This window comes from Hyla sarda, chromosome 6, assembly GCF_029499605.1.
Source record: "Hyla sarda isolate aHylSar1 chromosome 6, aHylSar1.hap1, whole genome shotgun sequence".
In the NCBI taxonomy this organism is placed as follows: domain Eukaryota; kingdom Metazoa; phylum Chordata; class Amphibia; order Anura; family Hylidae; genus Hyla; species Hyla sarda.
In genome coordinates, this window is record NC_079194.1 from 296,489,025 (window position 1) to 296,514,943 (window position 25,919).

General features: G+C 44.4%; 1 protein-coding gene across 3 annotated transcripts in view; it reads right to left on the bottom strand.

The window, feature by feature from the left end:
- SLC1A2 (solute carrier family 1 member 2) overlaps nt 1–25,919 on the bottom strand; it is a 129,506-nt gene that overhangs the window by 33,684 nt on the left and 69,903 nt on the right. For all 3 annotated transcript variants that reach the window (XM_056527870.1, XM_056527869.1, XM_056527871.1), the window contains exons 2-6: nt 16,399–16,538; nt 13,390–13,542; nt 7,484–7,734; nt 4,843–4,999; nt 3,031–3,157 (exon numbers count right to left, since the gene is read on the bottom strand). In XM_056527870.1, coding sequence (XP_056383845.1) covers nt 3,031–3,157; nt 4,843–4,999; nt 7,484–7,734; nt 13,390–13,542; nt 16,399–16,538 — 828 coding nt within the window. The remainder of the gene's footprint in view (nt 1–3,030; nt 3,158–4,842; nt 5,000–7,483; nt 7,735–13,389; nt 13,543–16,398; nt 16,539–25,919) is intronic.

The following is a 25,919-nucleotide window of genomic DNA, read 5'->3' on the forward strand; positions in this document are numbered from 1 at the left end:
AGTAGTAAGGAGATTACATGAGGACTGGGTTTGTTACAGTGTGTCACCCCAGTAGTAAGGAGATTACATGAGGTGGAGGTTTGTTACAGTGTGTCCCCCCAGTAGTAAGGAGATTACATGAGGAGGAGGTTTGTTACAGTGTGTCACCCCAGTAGTAATGTGATTACATGAGGAGGAGGTTTGTTACAGTGTGTCACCCCAGTAGTAAGGAGATTACATGAGGAGGAGGTTTGTTACAGTGTGTCACTCCAGTAGTAAGGAGATTACATGGGGAGGAGGTTTGTTACAGTATGTCACCCCAGTAGTAAGGAGATTACATGAGGAGTGGGTTTGTTACAGTGTGTCATCCCAGTAGTAAGGAGATTACATGAGGAGGAGGTTTGTTACAGTGTGTCACACCAGTAGTAAGGAAATTACATGAGGAGGAGGCTTGTTTCAGTGTGTCACCCCAGTAGTAAGGAGATTACATGAGGAGGGGTTTTGTTACAGTGTGTCACCCCAGTAGTAAGGAGATTACATGAGGAGGAGGTTTGTTACAGTGTGTCACCCCAGTAGTAAGGAGATTACATGGGGAGGAGGTTTGTTACAGTGTGTCACCCCAGTAGTAAGGAGATTACATGAGGAGTGGGTTTGTTACAGTGTGTCATCCCAGTAGTAAGAAGATTACATGAGGAGTGGGTTTGTTACAGTGTGTCACCCCAGTAGTAAGGAGATTACATTAGGAGGAGGTTTGTTACAGTGTGTCACACCAGTAGTAAGGAGATTACATGAGGAGGAGGTTTGTTACAGTGTGTCACACCAGTAGTAAGGAGATTACATGAGGAGGAGGCTTGTTACAGTGTGTCACCCCAGTAGTAAGGAGATTACATGAGGAGGGGTTTTGTTACAGTGTGTCACCCCAGTAGTAAGGAGATTACATGAGGAGGAGGTTTGTTACAGTGTGTCATCCCAGTAATAAGGAGATTACATGAGGAGGAGGTTTGTTACAGTGTGTAACCCCAGTAGTAAGAAGATTACATGAGGAGGAGGTTTGTTACAGTGTGTAACCCCAGTAGTAAGGAGATTACATGAGGAAGAGGTTTGTTACAGTGTGTCACCCCAGTAGTAAGGAGATTACATGGGGAGGAGGTTTGTTACAGTGTGTCACCCCAGTAGTAAGGAGATTACATGAGGAGTGGGTTTGTTACAGTGTGTCATCCCAGTAGTAAGAAGATTACATGAGGAGTGGGTTTGTTACAGTGTGTCACCCCAGTAGTAAGGAGATTACATTAGGAGGAGGTTTGTTACAGTGTGTCACACCAGTAGTAAGGAGATTACATGAGGAGGAGGTTTGTTACAGTGTGTCACACCAGTAGTAAGGAGATTACATGAGGAGGAGGCTTGTTACAGTGTGTCACCCCAGTAGTAAGGAGATTACATGAGGAGGGGTTTTGTTACAGTGTGTCACCCCAGTAGTAAGGAGATTACATGAGGAGGAGGTTTGTTACAGTGTGTCATCCCAGTAATAAGGAGATTACATGAGGAGGAGGTTTGTTACAGTGTGTAACCCCAGTAGTAAGAAGATTACATAAGGAGGGGTTTTATTACATTGTATCACCCTCGTAGTAAGGAGATTACATGAGGAAGAGGTTTGTTACAGTGTGTCACCCCCAGTAGTAAGGAGATTACATGAGGAGGAGGTTTGTTACAGTGTATCACCCCAGTAGTAAGGAGATTACATGAGGAGGAGGTTTGTTACAGTGTGTCACCCCAGTAGTAAGGAGATTACATGAGGAGGAGGTTTGTTACAGTGTATCACCCCAGTAGTAAGGAGATTACATGAGGAGGAGGTTTGTTACACTGTGTCACCCCAGTAGTAAGGAGATTACATGAGGAGGAGGTTTGTTACAGTGTGTCACCCCAGTAATAAGGAGATTACATGAGGAGGAGGTTTGTTACAGTGTGTCATCCCAGTAGTAAGGAGATTACATGAGGAGGAGGTTAGTTACAGTGTGTCAGCCCAGTAGTAAGGTGGGGTGTGTTAAAGGGTGGAGCCAATGGACAGGGTCAATGGGCGGCAAAATTAGCTTTCGCCTAGGGTGGCAAAAATCCTTGCACCAGTCCTGTGTGACTGCTATGGAACCTAATAGTCACCGGAGGGGCTACCGGGTTAGAGAGATCTCCAAGTCAAGTATAGAGAATTGGGCACAAGTGAAAAACCAAAACACTTCTACATTCAGCAAAACATTGTACTCAACCATTTCTTAATCTGGTTTATGGGCATCTTTGGAGGAACCAGGTGACCATCTTATGTCTGACGTGTCCTTCAAACTCCACCCAACAGCATGTGCTGGGGAACAAAGATATGGGGCTGTTGCATTTCAGAACGCCCATTCCTTTTGCTCTCGTGGAAGATAAGTTGTTACCAGAGGTATCTGGCAGCAAATTAAAGGGGTACTCCATCGAAAAACATCTTATCCCCTATCCAACGCCACGGCACTCTAGTCATGTGTGCACAGAGCGAACTCCGGCCCGTGTCTGATGACTGGCGACTACAGCCGCCACGCCCCCTCCATTCATGTCTATGGGAGGAGGCGTGACGGCTACGTAGTAGCCGTCACGCCTCCTCCCATAGACATGAATGGAGGGGGCGTGGCATGACGTCACGAACACGGAAGCTCCAAACTTCCGTGTTCCGGACGCCGCTGCTGCTGCTGCCGGCCCAGAGATCGCGGGGGTCCCCATCGGTGGGAACCCCGCGATCAGACGTCTAATCCCCTATGCTCTGGATAGGCGATAAGATGTTTTTCGGCAGAGTACCCCTTTAATTCACTTTACCATACATCAAGCCAAGAGTACAAGTATATGGGGGATTGTGAGAGCCTGGAAGCCCCTATCCTCTTATTTCACTTCAACTATCTCCCATAGGAGTATCAGCCCATGGGGGGGGGGGGGGGTTGGGGAGTTGGGGGTCATGAAAGAGGAGGTTTGGTACCCGAAGGGTCTACTTTTAGATTTTTGCCAATATGTACATAGCTTGCTTTTACATACCACATTATCATTGTCACAAGTTTCATCACAATCTCATTTAGGATGCTGAAGAACTCCACCATCAGTCTGGCCTGTTCGCCCATCTTGCCCATGGCAATGCCGAATGCAATGAAAAAGCCAATGACACCTGCGAAAAGAAGAGGTGGAAGGTCAATGATAGAGTTCAAAGAGCAGTCAAGAATCAAATCCGTCCATCACTGGTTCTAGTTAGAGGTTGAAGACGAGAAAGACGTTTCTTTTCGAACATAAACATAGGTCAGTGTAAGGCTCCATTCACATTACCGATGCGCCCCGTCAAGAATGGCCATCAAACTCTCTCTTTTTTTCGACGGCCGGCATTTTGATGGTGCACAACGGGTCCCGATGGACCCCATTAGAGTCAATGGGGTCTGTCAGACGCCGCTGTTTTTCAACGGGAGTAGTGGGAGAAAAAGACGGCGCAAGCAGTATTTTTTCTCCCGCCATTCTCCCCGACGGCCGTCACACTACCAAGTGACAACAATAGTGTGAAAGGGGCCGAATCCCACGAACTCGCTTTGTGCAGTAATGATGGTGCGGTGCCGCAGTGGCGATCCCCGGGGTCCCCAGTAGCAGGACCGCGGCGATCTAACATCTTATCCCCTATCCTTTGGATAGGGGATAAGATGCCAGGGGCGGAGTACCCCTTTAAACAGATTTGTAAATGACTTATATTAAAAAATCTTAATCCTTCCAGTACTTATCAGCTGCTGAAGTTGTTCTTTTCTGTCTGACCACAGTGATCTCTGCTGACATCTGTCCAGAGTAGCAGCAAATCCCCATAGCAAACCTCTGCTCTGGACAGTTACTGAGAGAGACAGAGGTGTCAGCAGAGAGCACTGTTGTCAGACAGAAAAGAACAACTCTACTTCAGCAGCTGATATGTACTGGAAGGATTAAGATTTTTAAATAGAAGTCATTTACAAATCTGTTTAACTTTCTGTTTTTTCATGGAACACCCCTTTAAGCCTTCCCCTCATTTTCTCACTCGTGAGTATATGATACTCTCCTCCCATATGAGGCACTTGGGGACATTTCCGTCATATGACTTTTTATGGGAGTCCATTTTTGGGGGAGTATTTGTTCATTTGGAAGATGGAGGCTACAGAATGATATGTTCTTCATGGCTTAACATCAAAATGACCAGTTGATCAACCTTCAAATCTTCTTCAATCGTCTATGGCCATTGTCTCCTATGTATCAGGTTATGGTCACTTCCAGAAATACTTAAAGGGGTTATCCAGGAAAAAACTTTTGGTTATATATCAACTGGCTCCAGAAAGTTAACAAGATTTGTAAATTACTTCTATTTAAAAATCTTAATCCTTTCAGTACTTATGAGCTTCTGAAGTTGAGGTTGTTCTTTTCTGTCCAAGTGCTCTCTGATGACACGTGTCTCGGGAACCGCCCAGTTTAGAAGAGGTTTGCTATGGGGATTTGCTTCTAAACTGGGCGGTTCCCGAGACATGTGTCATCAGAGAGCACTTAGACAGAAAAGAACAACCTTAACTTCAGAAGCTCATAAGTACTGAAAGGATTAAGATTTTTTAATAGAAGTAATTTACAAATCTGTTTAACTTTCTGAAGCCAGTTGATATATATATATATATATAAAAAAAAGTTTTTTCCTGGAAAACCCCTTTAAATCATACATTGTTCCACTGAAAAGTAAGAGTTGGTTAAAGAAAATCAACTTTACCACTAAATTGACCCTCAAATGCCAGAAACAGGAGCCACTTCTTACGGTGGATGTGGCCCTACGTGTGAAAATATCTCAGATTTCTATTTCCATACCCAAGACGTTCATGCCATCTTTGAACTCCAATTTTTTTCTTATTTCCTCTGTAGTTGTGGGGGCCGTGTTGTTCACGAGCTCTAAGAAGGAGTCTGTCACATTGGTGGGCTCCTCGGTTTCGAGTTCCACGACGACCTTCTTGGTAACTGTTTGAATCTGAGGACAAAAACGGTGCAGTTGGGTTAGGGCTCTCTCCCATCTCCAACAAGTCTTCTTGATTCTCATATAGCATTGCACATACAGCTTGTAGTCAATCACATTAGTTCCTGTCTATTATGGGCCCCACAAAATATTTTTCTATGTCTCATGCACATATTAGGATCAATTTCATTGGAGGACAGTTAAAGGGGTTATCCACCATACAGTAATGGACCTGATTATCAAGGATCTGTGCTTGTGTTGGCGGTAAACGAACGTGTCCTGTGTCCTCCATCACGCTGCTGACTTGTTTGTGTGAACTGACTAATCCTGTTTCTGTGCCCTCCCTTCAACGACAATTCCCAAGATCCATTGTTTCTAGGTGGGAGGTGACTTATCCCCCCCTCCACACATCAGTCACACCACCTATTGCAGCACAGCTGAGCTCCCTTCCATGCGTGCTGTGCTTGAAACTAGAATTCCCTGCAGTCCTGTGGAGAATGATCTCCTTCCCACCCAGCGGTCGCTTCACCCATTGAAGCACAGACATGCTCCTTTTTTACACCTGACAAGTGATGTAATGTCTGGGGCCACACTGCAACCTAGGAAAGGACCTAGACAACAGTCATTTTGTATGCTGCTAAAAATGAATATCCTGGGCAAAGATCACATACGAATTGTGAGACCACCATGATACAGGTACAGACACTATATTATGAACTACACTAAATTTACAGCCCCTGGAGCAAAGTGAAATTAAGCGGTCACGCTCCCTTGCATTGAGGGGGCGGGGTGTGATGTCATGAGGGGCGGGGCTATGACATTACAAGCTCCCGGAACCGGCTCCAGCGTTTGGAACAGTTTGTTTCAAACGCTGAGCAGTGGAGTACCCCTTTAAAGGGGCACTCCGGAGGAAAACCAATTTTTTTTGTAAATAGAAATAATGTACAAATCTGTATAACTTTCTGGCACCAGTTGATAAAAATATTAATAATAATAATAATAATAATGTTTTCCACCAGAGTACCCCTTTAACCCCTTAAGGACGCAGGACGTAAATGTACGTCCTGGTGAGGTGGTACTTAACGCACCAGGACGTACATCGGAGCGATGCCCGTGTCATGAGCGGCTGATCTCGGCTGCTGATCGCAGCCAGGGACCCGCCGGCAATGGCCGACGCCCGCGATCTCGCGGGCGTCCGCCATTAACCCCTCAGGTGCCGGGATCAATACAGATCCCGGCATCTGCGGCAGTGCGCGATTTGAATGAATGATCGGATCACCCGCAGCGCTGCTGCGGGGATCCGATAATTCATAACGCCGCACGGAGGTCCCCTCACCTTCCTCCGTCTGGCTCCCGGCGTCTCCTGCTCTGGTCTGTGATCGAGCAGACCAGAGCAGGAGATGACCGATAATACTGATCTGTTCTATGTCCTATACATAGAACAGATCAGTATTAGCAATCATGGTATTGCTATGAATAGTCCCCTATGGGGACTATTCAAGTGTAAAAAAAAATGTAAAAAAATATAAAAGTAAAAGTAAAAAAAAAGTGAAAAATCCCCTCCCCCAATAAAAAAGTAAAACGTCCGTTTTTTCCTATTTTACCCCCAAAAAGCGTAATTTTTTTTTAATAGACATATTTGGTATCGCCGCGTGCGTAAATGTCCGAACTATTAAAATAAAATGTTAATGATCCCGTATGGTGAACGACGTGAACGAAAAAAAAAAAAATAAGTACAAAATTCCTACTTTTTTAATACATTTTATAAAAAAAAAATTATAAAAATGTATTAAAAGTTTTTTATATGCAAATGTGGTATCAAAACAAAGTACAGATCATGGCGCAAAAAATGAGCCCCCATACCGCCACTTATACGGAAAAATAAAAAAGTTAGAGGTCATCAAAATAAAGGGATTATAAACGTACTAATTTGGTTAAAAAGTTTGTGATTTTTTTTAAGCGCAACAATAATAGAAAAGTATGTAATAATGGGTATCATTTTAATCGTATTGACCCTCAGAATAAAGAACACACGTCATTTTTACCATAAATTGTACGGCGTGAAAACGAAACCTTCCAAAATTAGCAAAATTGCATTTTTCGTTTTAATTTCCCCGCAAAAATAGTGTTTTTTGGTTGCACCATACATTTTATGATATAATGAGTGATGTCATTACAAAGGACAACTGGTCTCACAAAAAACAAGCCCTCATACTAGTCTGTGGATGAAAATATAAAAGAGTTATGATTTTTAGAAGGCGAGGAGGAAAAAATGAAAACGTAAAAATTAAATTGTCTGAGTCCTTAAGGCCAAAATGGGCTGAGTCCTTAAGGGGTTAAGGACTGGGTTAGGGACCTCTGTTCTAGGGCAAGAAATGCTATTTTAGTCATACTCTCCTATGGCAGATGGTTGCCTCATATAAAAACACATGGGAATGTAGGGGTTCCATTGGTATTTGGGGTGCTCATCTCTTTTGGTGGTAAAAGGAATCCAGTTACCTGCTGGAAACAAGCTTGCACCAAGTTCTCAGGAAAGAGATTTCGGATAAGATCCAAGAAAGCGTCCAAACTGGAGACTTCATCGTTTTCTATGCCCTTTCCAAGTTGCTTCTTTAGTTTGGGGTCCCCAGGATGTATTGCCAACACAAGGATGACCCCCAAGACTGCAGCTATGATGGTGGTTGACATGTAATATACCATTGCCCTGGTGCCAAGACGTCCGCTCGATTTTGCATCCAATCCAGCCAATCCTATGCAAATTCAGAGAAAAAAAATTAGGGGAAAATTAGCATAATTTTTCTTATAAATTCAATTTTTTTTTCTGTCAAGGTTTCTGTATCTAATGTAAGAAACTGCATATTCAACATAACAAATTGTGTAAACTTTTTAAGGGATGTCATCGGGCAATAAAATAGGCATCACCAAACGTCTCACAAATTACACTATTTTGCCAATGTATTAAGTCTCAGTTCAGTTTCTGCTATACATATCTAGCCCTAGGACATATGTGCTCTACCTAGGTAAAAACCTGTCACTTTTTCTGTCTATGCTATGTGGATAAAAGAGCAAAATTCTTCAAGTTCTTCATTTCCAAAAATTAGTGTTCTACATTTTTGTTAGTGAGAAGAAGGCTGAACAAGGATCTCTCTGCAATACAATTATCTCTTCACGTAACCTTCAATCACAGTTAGTGATGCTTGGCTGCCATGTTAGGAGAAGTTTTCCTGCATATGTTGTTACGGTAAGGGCGTGTAAACTTAGATTCAACAATGAGGTACCAAAGTTATCATACAACCACTGTGCACTGTTCGAGTGTTTAATTTAAGTTTAAATAGTTTAAATAGTTTTAGTAAATCTACCCTAGTGTCTCATTGACTGTAGGTTGAAATTGAATCCCTAGAGTGGGTTTTTTCCAACCAGGGTGACTCCAACTGTTGTAAAACTACAACTCCCATCATGCTTATATTCAGGAGGCAGCCTTGTGTACATACAGTAGTAAGAACAGAAGGCACAGCTGCTGGGAGTCTGGGCATGTGGGGGTTGTAGTGTTGCAACAGCTGGAGACCCACTGGTTGGGAAACACTGGGTTACACTTGACATTGAACTGCTACTGATGCCAAGCTAATGGGAGGGGGAGCTTATATTCAGGAGGCCGCACTGTGTACATACAGTAGTAAGAACAGAAGGGACATCTGCTGAGAGTTGAAGTCTGGACACACTGGTTGGGAAACATTGCTTTAGATTATGCAGTTTGACAGTCACTTGGTCCAAGGCCTGAATGGATGCCCAAAAAGGTCTTAGTCCTTTGGCTGTTTGGACATGCTGGGAGTTGTCATTTTTCTGGTACTGCCTGACCAACACCTACGTCTCGCATTGATGATAAGTATTGGTGATAGCAGCCATAGACTCACCATTAATGGCGGCCATCAATGGTCATGCTGTTGTCTGCAGTTAACCCTTTAGATGGTATGATCAATGCCAATCACGGCATCTAAAGGTTTAACTGCCAGTAATCTTAGTGGGCTCTTTGTCCCTCCCCCCCCCCTCCTTTCCCCCCCCACGCACAGCACAATTGTGTGGGGGTTGGGGTGATCAGTTGAATTGGCTGTCAGAAAAATTTCCGATTTTTACAAAATTTTTTTACTAAACATTTGACACTTCTATCATGTTAGCCAACAATCAAGTTTTCTCTTTCTCTCCTCACTTGTATAATTCACAATCCAATACAAAGATATTAGTCTTCGGTAGAGAAGGGGTTAACCCAAGGGGGACGTATCTATCCCCGGCCTCCTTTCCTGATTCACCAGATTAATATATGCTTTAATTCCAGCTGTCACAAGAGATTTAATTGTGAGCAGGAGAATGGGGGCTCCAGATGTTTCCATCCAGTGTTTAATTGCTGGAGAGCGCCGCACATCTCTCGGATGATCCTTATAGATGAGAGCGCGCGGCATTGTAATAGACACACGAGATGCCGTCGCCTCCGCTGTGGTAATGAGCCTTCTATCCTTCAACTATACAGTACATATGTGCCGCTATAGAAGACGCCGTACAGGACCGAATATAACTACAACATCTGGAGGGGATGAGCACTAGATGGTGTTCATGGGAGGAGGGGGGCGAGTGAATTTATGGGGCTCCATAGGATAGTCAGGAAATGGCCCCCACCACCGAGTTAACCGCTACCTCGCTGTTTCCTACTAAGACGCATGACACCTGGAGAAGAACTCCCTCTGTCTCTGGGCCCTAAAACAGCTGCTGTGGTTCCTACGTTTGTGGTTACACCAATATATATCGATAGAGCGCACGTCTACGGTGTTATCATTGTACACACAGGAAATGGCGTCAGTAACATAAAGACAAAAGATATAGCTGAGATGAGATAGTTTATTGGTTAATTATCCCATAAGGAGTTGGCCATACACATTAGATAGCTGTCTGCCGACACCTACCTCTCCTGAGGCATACTCCTGACTCTCTCATATACTGTATATACATGGTTGGTCAGTAGACTTCTATCTCACCTGACCCTCTCATATATATACATGGTTGGTCAGTAGACATCTATCTCTCCTGACCCTCTCATATATATACATGGTTGGTCAGTAGTCTTCTGTCTCTCCTGACCCTCTCATATATATACAGGGTTGGTCAGTAGACATCTATCTCTCCTGACCCTCTCATATATATACAGGGTTGGTCAGTAGCCTTCTGTCTCTCCTGATACTCTCATATATATACAGGGTTGGTCAGTAGTCTTCTGTCTCTTCTGACCCTCTCATATATATACACTCTCATATATATACAGGGTTGGTCAGTAGTCTTCTGTCTCTTCTGACCCTCTCATATATATACACTCTCATATAAATACAGAGTTGGTCAGTAGACATCTATCTCTCCTGATACTCTCATATATATACATGGTTGGTCAGTAGACATCTATCTCTCCTGACCCTCTCATATATATACATGGTTGGTCAGTAGACATCTATCTCTCCTGACCCTCTCATATATATACATGGTTGGTCAGTAGACATCTATCTCTCCTGACCCTCTCATATATATACATGGTTGGTCAGTAGACATCTATCTCTCCTGACCCTCTCATATATATACATGGTTGGTCAGTAGCCTTCTGTCTCTTCTGACCCTCTCATATATATACATGGTTGGTCAGTAGTCTTCTGTCTCTCCTGACCCTCTCATATATATACAGGGTTGGTCAGTAGTCTTCTGTCTCTTCTGACCCTCTCATATATATATACACTCTCATATATATACAGGGTTGGTCAGTAGTCTACTGTCTCTTCTGACCCTCTCATATATATACACTCTCATATAAATACAGAGTTGGTCAGTAGACATCTATCTCTCCTGATACTCTCATATATATACATGGTTGGTCAGTAGACATCTATCTCTCCTGACCCTCTCATATATATACATGGTTGGTCAGTAGCCTTCTGTCTCTTCTGACCCTCTCATATATATACATGGTTGGTCAGTAGTCTTCTGTCTCTCCTGACCCTCTCATATATATACATGGTTGGTCAGTAGTCTTCTGTCTCTCCTGATACTCTCATATATATACATGGTTGGTCAGTAGCCTTCTATCTCTTCTGATACTCTCATATATATACATGGTTGGTCAGTAGTCTTCTGTCTCTCCTGATACTCTCATATATATACATGGTTGGTCAGTAGCCTTCTATCTCTTCTGACCCTCTTATATATATATATACATGGTTGGTCAGACTTCAAATAGTTCAGTAAAACATCTGTAACTCACAAAGGGACAGTGACCAAATATTCATTTATCTCCTCTGGGACATCCCGCTCTGTATTGTATTTGGTTTAACACAGAAGTGTTAAAGTTTTTTAAATGTAATCCTTTAAAGTAATCCTAAAGTCTTAAGAGGTCTTGCACAGGAGACAAATTATTTGTCGAAGACTTGTTGAGCTCAAAGGGGCCCACCAGATTAGCTAGAACCCCCTGCCCCGTGACTACCTGCTTCCTTACAGAGCTAATACTTAAGCTAGCCTTTACCACAACATCTATCATCCCCTTAGGGTACCAGACCCCACATTGTTGTATCCATCTACTGATGGTCAAACACAAGATTAACCTAAGCTAGGCATCAGTCCAGGGGGCCATACAGATGTAGCAGATCTAAGTATCTCAATAAAGCAAAGCTGAGTTTGTCACTGAGGACGACTTCAGAATTCAATTCTACCTACCTGGCAAGGCCAACTCTACGTGCACAAACCAAACAATTCAATGACAGATCTCTTCGTAGTTGGCAGACCGATCTTGCTGCTGTAATTATTACATATAATCCTATGTGGTGTCCCAGTATGGAGTTGTTACCCTCTAACCTCGCTGCCCTGTCAGGCAGCCTCCCTGCAGTGTCCCCGGGGCCCCCTCTGCATCTGTTCTACTGTAATTATATGTTATCCCCTATGTTATATATGTGTGAGAGTGTTGTATCTTTAAGAAAGGTTATCATGTGATCTGTCATGTGATTATTACCCAGGAGGTATCAGTGACCAGGTGACTCAAGGATGACCAATGGGACCCCTGCTAGCCTCCCTTATAAAAGCCCTGGGAGATTCTAGTTCACTCTTTGGAGATAAGTCTTTGCTGAGGTCAAGTCAAGCCTAGGAGTGTGTCTGGAGTCATAGGAGGCCTCAAGTCCAGTCTGCAGCCACAGTCACAGCATTGTCAGTCACAAGTCAAGTCAGTCACCAATTGTCAAGTCAACGTGGCCTGCACATAATTGTCTTGTTCTACTACAAGTCGCAGTAAGCCCTTAAGGTCTCTGAAGTCACTGGTCACCTCCGTGGGTCATAGCTACACTGTATAGACTGTACCATCTGTCACTCAGTAAACCTACCGTTGTCCGTAACTTGGTGTCGGAGTCATTATTGCCCCCGTGCTTAGCCCAGGATCCAGCGGTGGTATTGAGGATAAACCATGCCCTGGCGTCACGAATACAAGGGGTTAATGCCATCTGCCCCTAGGGTAATTCCATCTGCCCTGAATCTCACACTCCCTTACCACAAATAACCCCTGATGGCTGGACCTGTTATTTTTATGGCTTGGCATGGTATCACATTGGTGGAAACCAGGGTCAAAGACTGGCAGAAGGCACTGGCATGGCTGCAAACATGGATGAGGAGCTGGTAAAAAATGATTCAACTTCTCGAGGACTCTGTGTGCCAATACAGACTGTTTGCTTTGTCGGCAAAGCCCATTTGGACCTTTGAAGTCTATTGCCGGTCTATTAGTTAAAGGGGTACTCCGCCCCTAGACATCTTATCCCCTATCCAAAGGATAGGGGATAAGATGTCTGATCATGGGGGTCCCGCTTCTGGTGACCCCTGCGATCTCGGCTGCGGCAACCCAGACACCCAGTGCACAGAGCGAACTGGCGGATGACTGGCGATGCGGGGCAGAGGCTCTTGACGTCACGGTCACGCCCCCTCCAATAGACTTACATTGAGGGGGCATGGTCATGACGTCACAAGCCTCCAGCGCTACACCCGACACTCTAAACGAACAGCAGGTGCAGCAGGGAGATGGGGTGGGGGGGGGGGGTGGCGATCAAACATCTTATCCCCTATCCTTTAAGCTGCCATAAGAGACTCATTCCTAGTCGGCCTCTAAATTCATTCCCAGTTTGACATTTTGACAGGCTCTAGAACTTAGGCTCTCAACCTGTGTCACATGGAATACATTAAATATCTCTGGAGGGTATTTTTACTTTACACGTGAACTTTGCCCACAATAGTGCACTATATGATCATAATGTTGGAGGTAGGTAGTTCAAAATGGCTTAGAAACATTGAGATCCACTGCTCTAGAACAGTGGAGACCTCCATATACAATGGACCAATCCACTGACCTGTGATTAAACTGGAGATGATCAGAGGTAGGATCAACATCTTCAACATCCTCATGAGAATGTCTCCCGGAAAGGCTATGACCATAATAATGTCAGGATGGATGGGAGACGCCATCCGGAGGAGGCCCCCACAAACTGCTCCCATGATGACACCTGTACAAACAAAAAGACAAGAGACGAGTTAGAAAACTTTTAGTCTAACCTAGAACAACAGAAATAAATTCTTCTTGGTTCTAGAGCTTCATATCACATTGAGTATTGGAGCTCTGATCCAACACCAGATGGAAAGACACCAGAGCTCATTCAGAGCCAGTGGGACCTGTTGGGACCGGTTGGTGTTCATTGTCCAATGGACAATTAAGCTCATTTTTTTCTTCTCAGAACAGAGTCTGTGACGGAGCTCCCATGAAAGTCTAAGCGACTTCTGGTACATCTACTGATCGCATTACTCTCAGGCTGCATAGATTGCCCGTGACTGTCTGGCAGGAAGGTGCAGAGAATAGTTAGTGCGGGGGATGGGATAGAAGGACGGAGTGTGAGGACAGGATATGAGGTCTAGATATGAGGATGGGATATGAGGTCAAAGATATAAAAATGGGATATGCGGACGGGATATATAAGGACAGGATATTAGGACGGGTAATGAGAACAAGATATGAGGATGTGATATATGAGGACGGGATATGAGGACAGAATATGAGGTTGGAATATGAGGATGGGATATGCAGACGGGATATGAGGAAGGATATGCGGAATTGATATGGGGATGGGATATGAGGATGTGAAATGAGGGCAGGATATGAGGATGGGATATAAGAACGGGATATGAGAACAAGATATAAGGACGGGATATGAGGTCGGGATATGAGGACGGGATATGAGGACAGGATATGAGGACGGGATATGAGGACCGGATGTAAGGACAGTATATGAGGACGGGATATGAAGCTGTTATATAAGGACGGAATATGAACAAAATGCTGGGGCCGTCACACCCCCTCCCATAGACAGGAATGGAGAGGTGTGGCATGCCGTCACTAGGGGACGTGGCCGATACGTCACGTCCCCGTCTCAGAAGCGGCACTCGGTACAAAATGCGGGGGGCTTCACCGAGATCGGTGGGACCCCTGCAATCATACATACATCTTATCCCCTATCCTTTGGATAGGGGATAAGATGTATAAAGCCAGAATACCCCTTTTTTTTTAAATCAACTGGTGCCAGTTTCTATTAAAAAATCTTAATCCTTCCAGGAAGTTCTTTTCTTTTTGAATTTCTTTTCTGTCTGACCACAGTGCTCTCTGCTGTCAGGAACTGTCCAGAGCAGGATAGGTTTGCTATGGGGATTTGCTCCTGCTGCGGACAGTTCCTGACATGGACAGAGGTGTCAGCAGAGAGCACTGTGGTCAGACAGAAAGGAAATTCAAAAAGAAAAGAACTTCCTCTGTATTATACAGCAGCTAATAAGTACTGGAAGGATTTAGACTTTTAAATAGAAGTAATTTACTAATCTGTTTAACTTTCTGGCACCAGTTGATTTAAAAAAAAAATGTTTTCCACTGGAGTACCCCTTTAACCCCTTAAGGACTCAGCCCATTTTGGCCTTAAGGACTCAGACAATTAAATTTTTACGTTTTCATTTTTTCCTCCTCGCCTTCTAAAAATCATAACTCTTTTATATTTTCATCGCCAGACTAGTATGAGGGCTTGTTTTTTGTGCAACCAGTTGTCCTTTGTAATGACATCACTCATTATATCATAAAATGTATGGCGCAACCAAAAAACACAATTTTTGTGGGGAAATTAAAACGAAAAACGCAATTTTGCTAGTTTTGGAAGGTTTCGTTTTCACGCCGTACAATTTATGGCAAAAATGACGTGTGTTCTATATTCTGAGGGTCAATACGATTAAAATGATACCCATTATTATATACTTTTATATTATTGTTGCGCTTAAAAAAAATCACAAACTTTTTAACCAAATTAGTACGTTTATAATCCCTTTATTTTGATGACCTATAACTTTTTTTTATTTTTCCGTATAAGCGGCGGTATGGGGGCTCATTTTTTGCGCCATGATCTGTACGTTTTTTTGATACCACATTTGCATATAAAAAACTTTTAATACATTTTTTATAAAAATTTTTTAAATAAAATGTATTAAAGTAGGAATTTTGGGATCATTAACATTTTATTTTAATAGTTCGGAACTTTACGCACGCGGCGATACCAAATATGTCTATAAAAAAAAAATTTACGCTTTTTGGGGGTAAAATAGGAAAAAAAACGGACGTTTTACTTTTTTATTGGGGGAGGGGATTTTTCACTTTTTTTTTACTTTTACTTTTACATTTTTTTACATTTTTTTTTTACACTTGAATAGTCCCCATAGGGGACTATTCATAGCAATACCATGATTGCTAATACTGATCTGTTCTATGTATAGGACATAGAACAGATCAGTATTATCGGTCATCTCCTGCTCTGGTCTGCTCGATCACAGACCAGAGCAGGAGACGCCGGGAGCCGCACGGAGGAAGGAGAGGGGACCTCCGTGCGGCGTTATGAATGATCGGATCCCCGCAGCAGCGCTGCGGGCGATCCGATCGTTCATTTAAATCGCGAACTGCCGCAGATGCCGGGATCTGTATTGATCCCGGCACCTGAGGGGTTAATGGCGGACGCCCGCGAGATCGCGGGCGTCGGCCATTGCCGGCGGGTCCCTGGCTGCGATCAGCAGCCGGGATCAGCCGCGCATGACACGGGCATCGCTCCGATGCCCGCGGTTATGCTTAGGACGTAAATGTACGTCCTGGTGCGTTAAGTACCACCTCACCAGGACGTACATTTACGTCCTGCGTCCTTAAGGGGTTAAAGGCAGTAACTATGTGATAGTAGGAACCAAGCACGCTATGTATACTACTGGGTCTGTATATACAAGCCATACAATCCCCATCCGAAACATCCCTCAAGACTTTACAATAGGACACGCTCAATATATCAACTTACCAAATACTGTAAGGGAAAGCAAAAGGTTTCCTGTGATCTTGTCCCAACATCTCAGGCATGGTGATCGGGGATGCACTTCGTCTGAGGTCAGCTGGCTCTCATGCATACGCACTTCCACCTGTTTGGGGGTGTTGTTGGCACTACAAAAAAAAAGTTCAGCGATATGTCAGTCCCTTGGACACCCAGAAACTTCACCACTAATATGTTCGGTGTCACAACTTTAAAAAGAACCAAGACAATGTGTTACCATGTCATAGTGCAGTACAGAAGCTTTTATTATAATGCAAATGTTCATCTATCCCACCTTTACCTGGAGTGTTTCGATGGCTACAACAAACACTCAAAAAGAGGGCTGCAATGTGCTGAAACTTTAGGCAATAGTCACCCATCATGGTGCAAATTGGGTCCATAGAGTTCTATGAGGCAGCAACATGGACATGATGTAACTATCACTATCTGTTCTTATCAGTTTCATGCCGGTGGTCTCCACAGCACCGGTGTGGAGCTGGTGGGGATGGGTGCTGCATGGAGGGGACAGGTGTACCAGGGCGTTCCGGGGCTGGTTCTGAGGAATCAGCTCGACAGCTGCCCCGATGTGACCTCTTTCTTCCGGGTCTCGCTATGAGGCTGAGAGGATCTAGAGCTGAGATACTTTAGTGCCTCGGGGAGTGGTGAACCCAAGGTGCCGAAACTCAGTGGGAGGATTGGCAACATGAACTGTTTTTGACCTTGTGGCACTCACCTTTTGATTCACGGCCTTTTGGCTAGGATCAGAGACATTTTTATAGGACTGGGCAGTATATCTGCACACATTCACTTATTTATTTATTTTTTGTCACTGTGTCGCTTTTTGCGTGTTGTGTGTCCACAGGATTTGTCAGGATGCAGTAGCCCTTCTGGGTGTCAAGTCAAGTCAGTCCCTGTCATCTGTCAAGTCAGCGTGGTCTGCATTCAATTGTCCAGTCCTACTACAAGTCCCAGTAAGCCCTTAAGGTCTCTGCGTCACTGGTCACCTCCTTGGGCCCTGGCTGAACTGTATAGACTTTACCATCTGTCTACCCTCAGTAAAGCTACGATTGTCCTTAACTTGGCATCGGAGTCTTTATTGCCCCGCGCCTAGCCCAGGATCCAGCGGTATACATTCAGATGGCTTTAGGCTAAACCACGCCCTGGCGTCACGAATACAAGGGGTTAATGCCATATACCCCTAGGGTAACAACATCTGCCTTCATCACACCCCGCTACCACACAAACAAGGCTCAAGCTCAGAAGGCTAAAACGGAAACAACTCCCATCATTTATCATTTGAAAAGCTCAGTATGTTTGAGACGGCTGTGATTTATATCAGGGAATGCTGGGACGCAGATGAACTGTGAGCACGGAGCGGAGACATTCGCCAGTAAACAACAGTTTGGGTTATTTTGCTTAATTAAATTTGTTATGCGGAGAACATCTGTCGGGTATTTTAGCGATTGCCATGGAAACGGAAATATCAGCAGCGACAATTTTTAGCTTTCATCATTCCTGTTATTTATAGGGGGCGGCGAGGAGACCGTCAGCTCTTTTGACAGCCTGGACTGGCCAACTGGAAATGGCATCGGAGCCATATGGGAGACTAGACCGGCTGCGGCGGATTAGATTGACTAGCTGCCATTTCTTACATTCATATTTGTTTCATATTATGAGATCAGTCAGAAATGTAATCTGTGAGGGAGAAGACTCATGTGGTCAATTTACCAGCAGCGCCACTGCAGGGGAAATGGGGCATTACAAGTTCTGGCCCTCCAAAGTGAGAAGGTCTCTTTTTTGCCACTCATGCTATGAGGGTCATAAACTGGGTAACCTCCACTCACAATGGTGTACTTAGGTTTTGTACTGCTTTAGGCCTGACTTAACTTATGCACCAACATAATCTAAATTTTCTTAGACCAATGGTCTATTAAGGTTCTGTACTACCCTAAGCCTGAGTAAACTCCTATACCAACATAATCAAAATTTGCTCTCCCCTTCTTTTCATGACCAATAGTGCATTTAGGTTCTGTACTGCCCTAGGCCTGACCAAACTCCTATACCAACATAATCTAAATTTTCCTTCTTATCAAGACCAATGGTCTATTAAGGTTCTGTACTGCCCTAAGCTTGACTAAACTCCTATACCAACATAATCTAAATTTGCTCTCCCCTTCTTATCATGACCAATGGTGTTCTTAGGTTTGGTGCTGCCCTAGGCCTGACTTAACTCGTGCACTAACATAATCTAAATTTGCCCACCCCTTGTTCAAAGACCAATGGTGTATTAAGGTTTTGTACAGCCCTAGGCCTGTCTAAACTCATGCAACAACATAGTCTTAATTTTACCACCCATTCTTATCAAGACCACACCTTTTCCTGTTTAAGACCCACCCCTTCCTCTTTTGGCTCCACCTTTGGTGGGGAGTTTTTGGCTAGTCCAGCGCTGCCACTGCTTCAGTGACAGCTGCCTCATGAATGCAGGGGAGCACTTTGCTCGGAGGGGGGGCGGCCTCATTACATACATCTTAGTGAATGGTGCCTCCTCACCTTCACACATAGGCTTTGTAACAATCTGAGCATCACTTAGCTGATAAAGTGCAGCCCTAGGCTTGGGCCTTGTTGGCCTAGTAAGACTTACACTCTAATATCTAACTAATATGGCATTTCAAACAAGAGAGCTCCATTTTTCACCCTAAGGTGAAATAGACACAAGTAGATCCTTCACCGAGTCTAGTTGATACACCTGAGGCACATATGACCATAACTTTATCTTAATTTTGGATGCCTTATTAGAAGACATAGATCATTGGAGAAAAAAAATTATGTTTGGAAAAGTTTGGAAAGAAATCAGTAGAGAACAATAAGCAACAAAATGGATGGAGTTGCTCTACCTAATAGATTGACATGCCACCATATATAATGAATCAACCCTCTAGACCAGTGGTCTCCAAACTGTGGCCCACGAAATGTTGCAAACCTATGACTCCCAGCATGCCCGGACAGCCAACGGCTGTCTGGGCATGAAGGGAGTTGTAGGTTTACAACATTTTGAGGGCCACAGTTTGAAGACCACTGCTCTAGACCATGAAGTATGGTGGGCAGATGGCCTGACTTTGATGGTTTCCCACGAGTCAGACTGAGGTCCTATGGGCCCAGCAGAGAAAAGTATCATGAGGACCAACACAGAACATATCATCAATAAGGCCTAAGCATTTATTCGTGGATGACCCCATCAAAAATAGACCCGAGTGGCAAGTGATTGGATCCAAAGTCCTTTCTTGTAGGGTTGGGGCCTCCTGGTTCTCCAGCAGGCCACTCCACCATGGTACACCGCTCATCCTAAAAACCTCAACTACTTTGTATTTTCTTCTTATCAAAAACATAAAAAAATAAATAAAATAAAAAACAAATAGTTTTAATAAGAAAAAATTCTCTTTGTTCACACTGGATTCTGTTAACCAGAGTTAAGAGACAATCCCGGTGGGTTTTGGTTAAACAGCAGCTCAAAAGATTTCGATAAAATCTCGGTTTTCGTGAGCCCTCAACACTCAGTTAAATCATCCAGAATTCTCCTCCTGGCTTCGGTCCCCGTCGCTCTAAATAAAATCCCCGCCAAGTCTCCTTATGCAAGACTGAGTCAAATTCATTGCCGTCTCCTGGGTATGAATGAGGCTCTGGGGGTGGGGGGGGGGGACCACATTTATCATGAATTACACAGCCAGCGGAGGCTAACGCAGGGTCACTGCTCCATTAACAAGTACTAGAGACTTCTATGGGAAACGGCGAGGAGCAGAGGCATCCTGGGTACATTACTACCACTATCACACATTCCTTATGTTCATCATTAGACATGATATGTAATAGCATTGGGTATTGATGCGTCCCTGATGCCAGATTAAGAAGAACAAAAATTTATCAATGACATCCTGGTGTTTTTGAAAAAGAAGAGAAAAAGAGGGACCGCACCTCATGTATTACCCAAGACACCAGGTGGACTCGGGGATGGGAGAGGGGCATCAGCCTTTCGGTTGGCCACTCACCTTATAGCAGATAGTCAGCGCTAATCACCTCTTAAAGGGGTATCAACAAAGCCTTGGAAGGAACGAAACTGCAAAGCCCAGTGGGTCACATGGGTGGAAGATCCAATCCTGTTCCGAATAGTAGAAATGAAGTGCAAAAATGACCCAAAGATCAGGCGCTGTTCCAGGTTCCAATATAAAGAAGCCAATGCAGATGTAACAGTTAGCTACTATGTTTATTAATTCAGAAACCAATAATTTTGGTTTCTGAATTAATAAACATAGTACCTGCTGTTACTTTAACCGTTTCATCTGCATTGGCTTCTTAATATTGGAACCTGGAACAGAGCCTGATCTTTGGGTCATTTTTGCACTTCATTTCTACCATCCTGGTGTTTTGGGAACCTTAATGGGAACTTTGCTACCCTACCCCATCACTTTAGCAGTCAAAGAAAAAATATAATTTCAGGAGTGGTAGCAGTCGTACCCAAGCCCTGAAACCAAATGGAGAAACTCATGGTTGTTATCCATGGGGCCTTGATACTGATCCATCAGTGTCCAGGAAACTACAGGTAGTTCCGAGTCCATTGCTTTTTTTCTCTCAAAATGAAAGTAGACACCTTGCTGGCACCTAACAGACCCATTATAAGTCAACATGATCCATTGAGCCCCTTTTGTGTCCATTGTGCACAGAGTTGTGGCTTCCGTTATACACAGATCCTGCACAGATGTGAACAGAGTCCAAGGCACTAAAGAATTAGCCAATATTTGGTACAAATCGTCGAGTCTGAATCTCAAGCTGCGGCAGTTGATTGATTTGGTCTGGAAAAATTAGTTCCGCTTTGCCAGTGGAAAAATCTGATTTTTTTGGGTGGGATATGAGCACTAAGAAGCAGAACTACCTTAATAGACAAAACTTATCGACCGCTGCTGCTTGAGGTTTGGTTTTGGCAATTCATACTGTAAGTTCATCTATGTCTAGAAGGGAACAAAAATCATCTCTGGGTTGTGATCTGCTACCCATCAGTTGTTGCTTAAAACCTACAGGAATTTGCCTTTTTTTTTAATAGGAAATGATATGCAAATCTAGCTCCAGTATGTCCTTTGTACATAAAAGTAAATGCACAGACCTCAAACAGAATTCTATCCCCCCTTTAGTACAGACCTGTGGTGGCCCAGCAGTAACTGTACCAGCTGCTACCCAGAGCGTAGTCGAGTGGCTGAGAGAATATAAGGTTTGCTGGAAAATAAAGTGTGTGTTTTAGGTGCTAAAGGCCTGAATATAGTATTTTCTATATTACATTTATGTCTCTTTAGATGTTTCTATGAGTTCTACAGAGTGGTTAACATTTGCACATTTCATTGCTTTTTCTGGACCAGAATCTAGTCACATGTCAGACTCCTAGCCAATGAACACAGGAAACAGTCCCAACTCCACCTCCCTAGCATAGGAAAAGAAGTGGATCTTGATCTTTCTACTAAGTAAAGTCATGGCTTGAGGCTTTCATCAGGAACACATGTCAGTCCCTCAGCTCCTGTCCCATTTCAATTTCCTGAGGAAGCTAAAAGTCTGTGAGCCTAGGTATAGCTTATGTCAGGCATACCTCCAACAAGTCCCGCTGCAAGGATATTTCTGCTCTTCAGCATTTTCTGCATGAGGTCAGCCTGCATATCGGCATTTTGTAACAGTTGCCTCCTCGTTCAGTAGTTTCAGTTACTTGTACATTAAAGGACATCTTTAGTGTAAAATAACTTATCCCCTATCCGAAGCATAGGGGTTAAGTTATAGATCGCGGGGGGTCCAGGCGCTGGGACCCGGGCATTCTGCCTGAAGGGATCGTTTCGTCCCTGCATGATGTGTCACGTCATGCTAGGGATGGACACTTCCCCTTCCAGCAGAATGCCGGGACCCCGTACAGGAGATCACGGGGGTCCCAGCTCCCGGACGCCCTGCAATCTATCACTTATCCCCTATCATTCGGATAGGGGATAAGTTATTTTCCACTACAGATCTCCTTTAAGCTAGGGCATCAAAGGGTTGCTACACCAGTCTACATCTGCATTAGACACATTCAAGTACAAGTGCCAAAGCACTCAAGTTATATTTCTGCTAAAAGCATTATATGTTATAAATAGTGTTATGTAAAGGGACAGTGACTAAATTCTGCTTCTCCGGAAATCTAAAGCTGTACGTTTTCAAACGGTCTTGAAGTTTATAGATTAACTATAGCAAGAACTGGATTACATCTGAAGTTAAATAAGGTTTTAAGTTGGCTTTCAGAGGTTTCATGTGCAGGAACAGCTTACATTGATAAGGTGTGTGAGGATGCAGAAGGGACATTTTGGCGTTAATAGCACCCATCCAACAGTGACTACTACCCTCATCGAATTGTTCCCTGGTCTCCACAGACCCATCAAATATTTGGTATAGGCCAAAGAGGCCGAGTATAGGTTATATTATTTCCCAATAGTTAAAAAAAAAATGGCTGACTACCCCTGTTAAAGGGGTACTCCATTGCCCCAGCGTCCTGAACATTTTGTTCCGAACGCTGGGTGCAGTCAGCGAGGGTTGTGATGTCATGCACATGTATCCTAGTGACGTCACGCCACACCCCCTCAATGCACATATATGGGAGGGGGTGTGGCAGTGACATCATAACCCCAGTAGCTCGTATCCAGTGTTCAGAACAAAACGTTTCGGACACTGGGACAGTGGAATACCCCTTACAGAAGTCTAAGAGTCTTCCTCAGATCCCCACCAAATATATAAAATAAGGTTCAAGCTTGGGGACGAAGAACATCATAGGAAGTTCCAGGGTCCTGACCATTGGCTGAATGGAAGCAAAGATACGTTGGGCAGAAGCTTCCGTCTCTGTACACTTGTACATATGTTCTGCATATATGTTCCATTAGCCAGGTAACTTTTCTGGTTGCACAAAGCCAGTTTGGGGAGCAGAGGAGACAGATGCACCTGGTTCCTCGTTCATGAGGTACCCAAAGACACCTCTGCCAAAGACACAGAAGACTCTAGTAGTATAAATCGCTTCTCTGCCTTTTGGCTAAGATCATGTGTAGTACCTTCCTGTTAGTTGGCGGTGTGGAAGACCACCAAGGCAGGGTACGGGAACCACACAGAATGGCGCAGGCTTACCAGGGCCAGGCAGCGGGCCCTGAAGTGACCTGGATCTCACCCTAAAGTTCAGGTACAGTGAAGGACAGGGTGCCGGAACTCACTTGGGAGTAGCGACCCCACTTGACAGATGGCATGCAGCATGCACTTTATCTCTCACTCTTCTGAGCACTCACCTCTAGCGTTCCCGCCTTCTGGCTGTTGATCTGCAGAGGAATTTCTATAGATCCGGATGGATTTTATATGTTTTGTCACTGCTCATGTTTGTGTTCTTTTTAGTTACACTAGGATTTGGTCAGGGTGCAGTAGCCCTTCTGGGTGTCCCTCCTGCCGGCCTAGGGGATGTGTGTGTGGCCATCAAATTCCTCACCTTCCTGCCATGCCCTGTGGCATTCCTGTTTCTCCTTTCTCCTTGATGGCAACTTGGTTAACGCCTAGATGTTTGCCAGGAACACTTTTCGGCCCCTGAGTAGCTTCGGTGAAAGGGGACATCGTACCTGGAACCTTGCAGGTGCCTTTTGGCCCAGAGGTGAAGAGTTTGGTTTGTTGATGGGCCTTTCTCCTGTTGGTGAAGGGCTTGCGATGGAACGCATTCTCGTGCACGTTTTTTTTGTGTGAACACTTGCACTTTTTATTTGCACTTGGGTGATTTGAGAGCACGAACCTCGGCTCTTCAATAAAAAATAAAAATAAATGGTGAGTGGTTGATATGAGGGCCTCTTGCAGATTGGTATTGTGGGAAAATTCCCCCCCTGGAGCCGAGTGCACTGGTTGCATAAAGCCAACCCTGTACTTTTCCTTCTCATAAAGTTTGGGGAGCAAAGGAGGTGGTTGAATCTAGTTCCTAGTGCATGAGGTCCCCAAAGACCCCCCCCCCCCCCGCCACATACTATAAATGGTACAAGATTGAAGGGTAGGTCCTGTTGCAGATTGGCATTTGGGCAAAGTTTCCCCCCTAGAGCCAGGTGACTGCACTGGATACACAAAGCCACCACCGTGCTTTTCCCTCCCCAATAAGTTTTGGGAGCAGAAGAGGTGGTTGCGCCTGGTTCCTAGTGCATGATGTCCTTCAAGACCCCTCTACCACATTAGAAGACACTGGCATTCGTAATGTCCCAGTACAGGACATGGTCCTGCACTACTCTTAGGCCCTGTCAGATTGAGTCCCTCAGTGACCTGGGGGCTCTCCTGCAGTGTCTCCCCTGCTGTTGTTAAAAGTATCATTTGTTGTCATAGGATTATAGTCAATACATTAATGTATAGTTAGTCCAAAGGACCCGAGAGATCCTGTGAGATGTCTGCAGGACCTGTGGAGTGTCACATGTTGTGTTATGTTGTCACATGATGTTACCCAAAGAGCACCAGCTTAACCTATTACCCGCAGCTGGCCAATGGGCCTTATTCCAGTCCCCCACTATATAAAGGGGGGCCATTCCACTTCACTCTCTTCTCTTCCTTTTACTGAGAACCAGCCAGTACAGATGTCTCAGTGCTAGTGACCAGCATCTGGAAGGCCGCAAAGCTACAGTCATTCCAGTAAGTCAAAAGTCTATGTCTGCTGTCATACAAATATTAAAGTCGAGCCTATTGTTAAGCCTCAAGATAATTATCTAAAGTCAATTACAAGTATAATTGGCTGCAAGGTCCTTCTGGGTTCCTAGCCACCTCTCTTGGATTCTGGCCTAGCTGTGAAGATAACTCCATCTGTCTTAACTCAGTAAAGCCTCCATTAAATCACAACGGATTGTGGACTCTCCTTTCACTAACTAGCCATTGGAGACCGTTCGTGTGGTTCCGGTACCCGAAAACCACTCTGGCATCACAAACACTAGGAGTTAACAACATCTTGCCCCAGGGGTTAATACCATCTGGCCCCACCACTTACACCGCTACACCCGTGGTCCCGCCATCACTGTGGGTCACCACACATTATAAATGGTGAGTGGTTGATTTGGGGGCCTGTTGCAAATTGGAATTGGTGACTGCACTGGTAGCACGAAGACACCACCATCTTTCTCTCTAGTCAAAAGGGATCCATCATTGCAAGACCAAAGTGGGTACTCTTAGCCCTTTATTTGGATTCATAGTCACCCCAATCACTAAACGTTTATTGGTTGCCATAAACTGGGTTTTGCTCCATGTGATCTGCAGGAGCCGAAAGACGGTCAGTAATCTTTCTTCGCACTTGCGTCTTCTGCCCCCTGAGTGCGCTACTTCTCAAGCTGTTTCGGGATTATGAGAGTAAAGCCCGGCGGTAAGGAATCTCATGAGGTGCTTTATTTGGGTCTGAAGGCTTAGTGTACGCCTTTTATCCTCTCTCTCCAAGCTGCTTCCCTCCGCAGCATTCAGTATGGCACAGA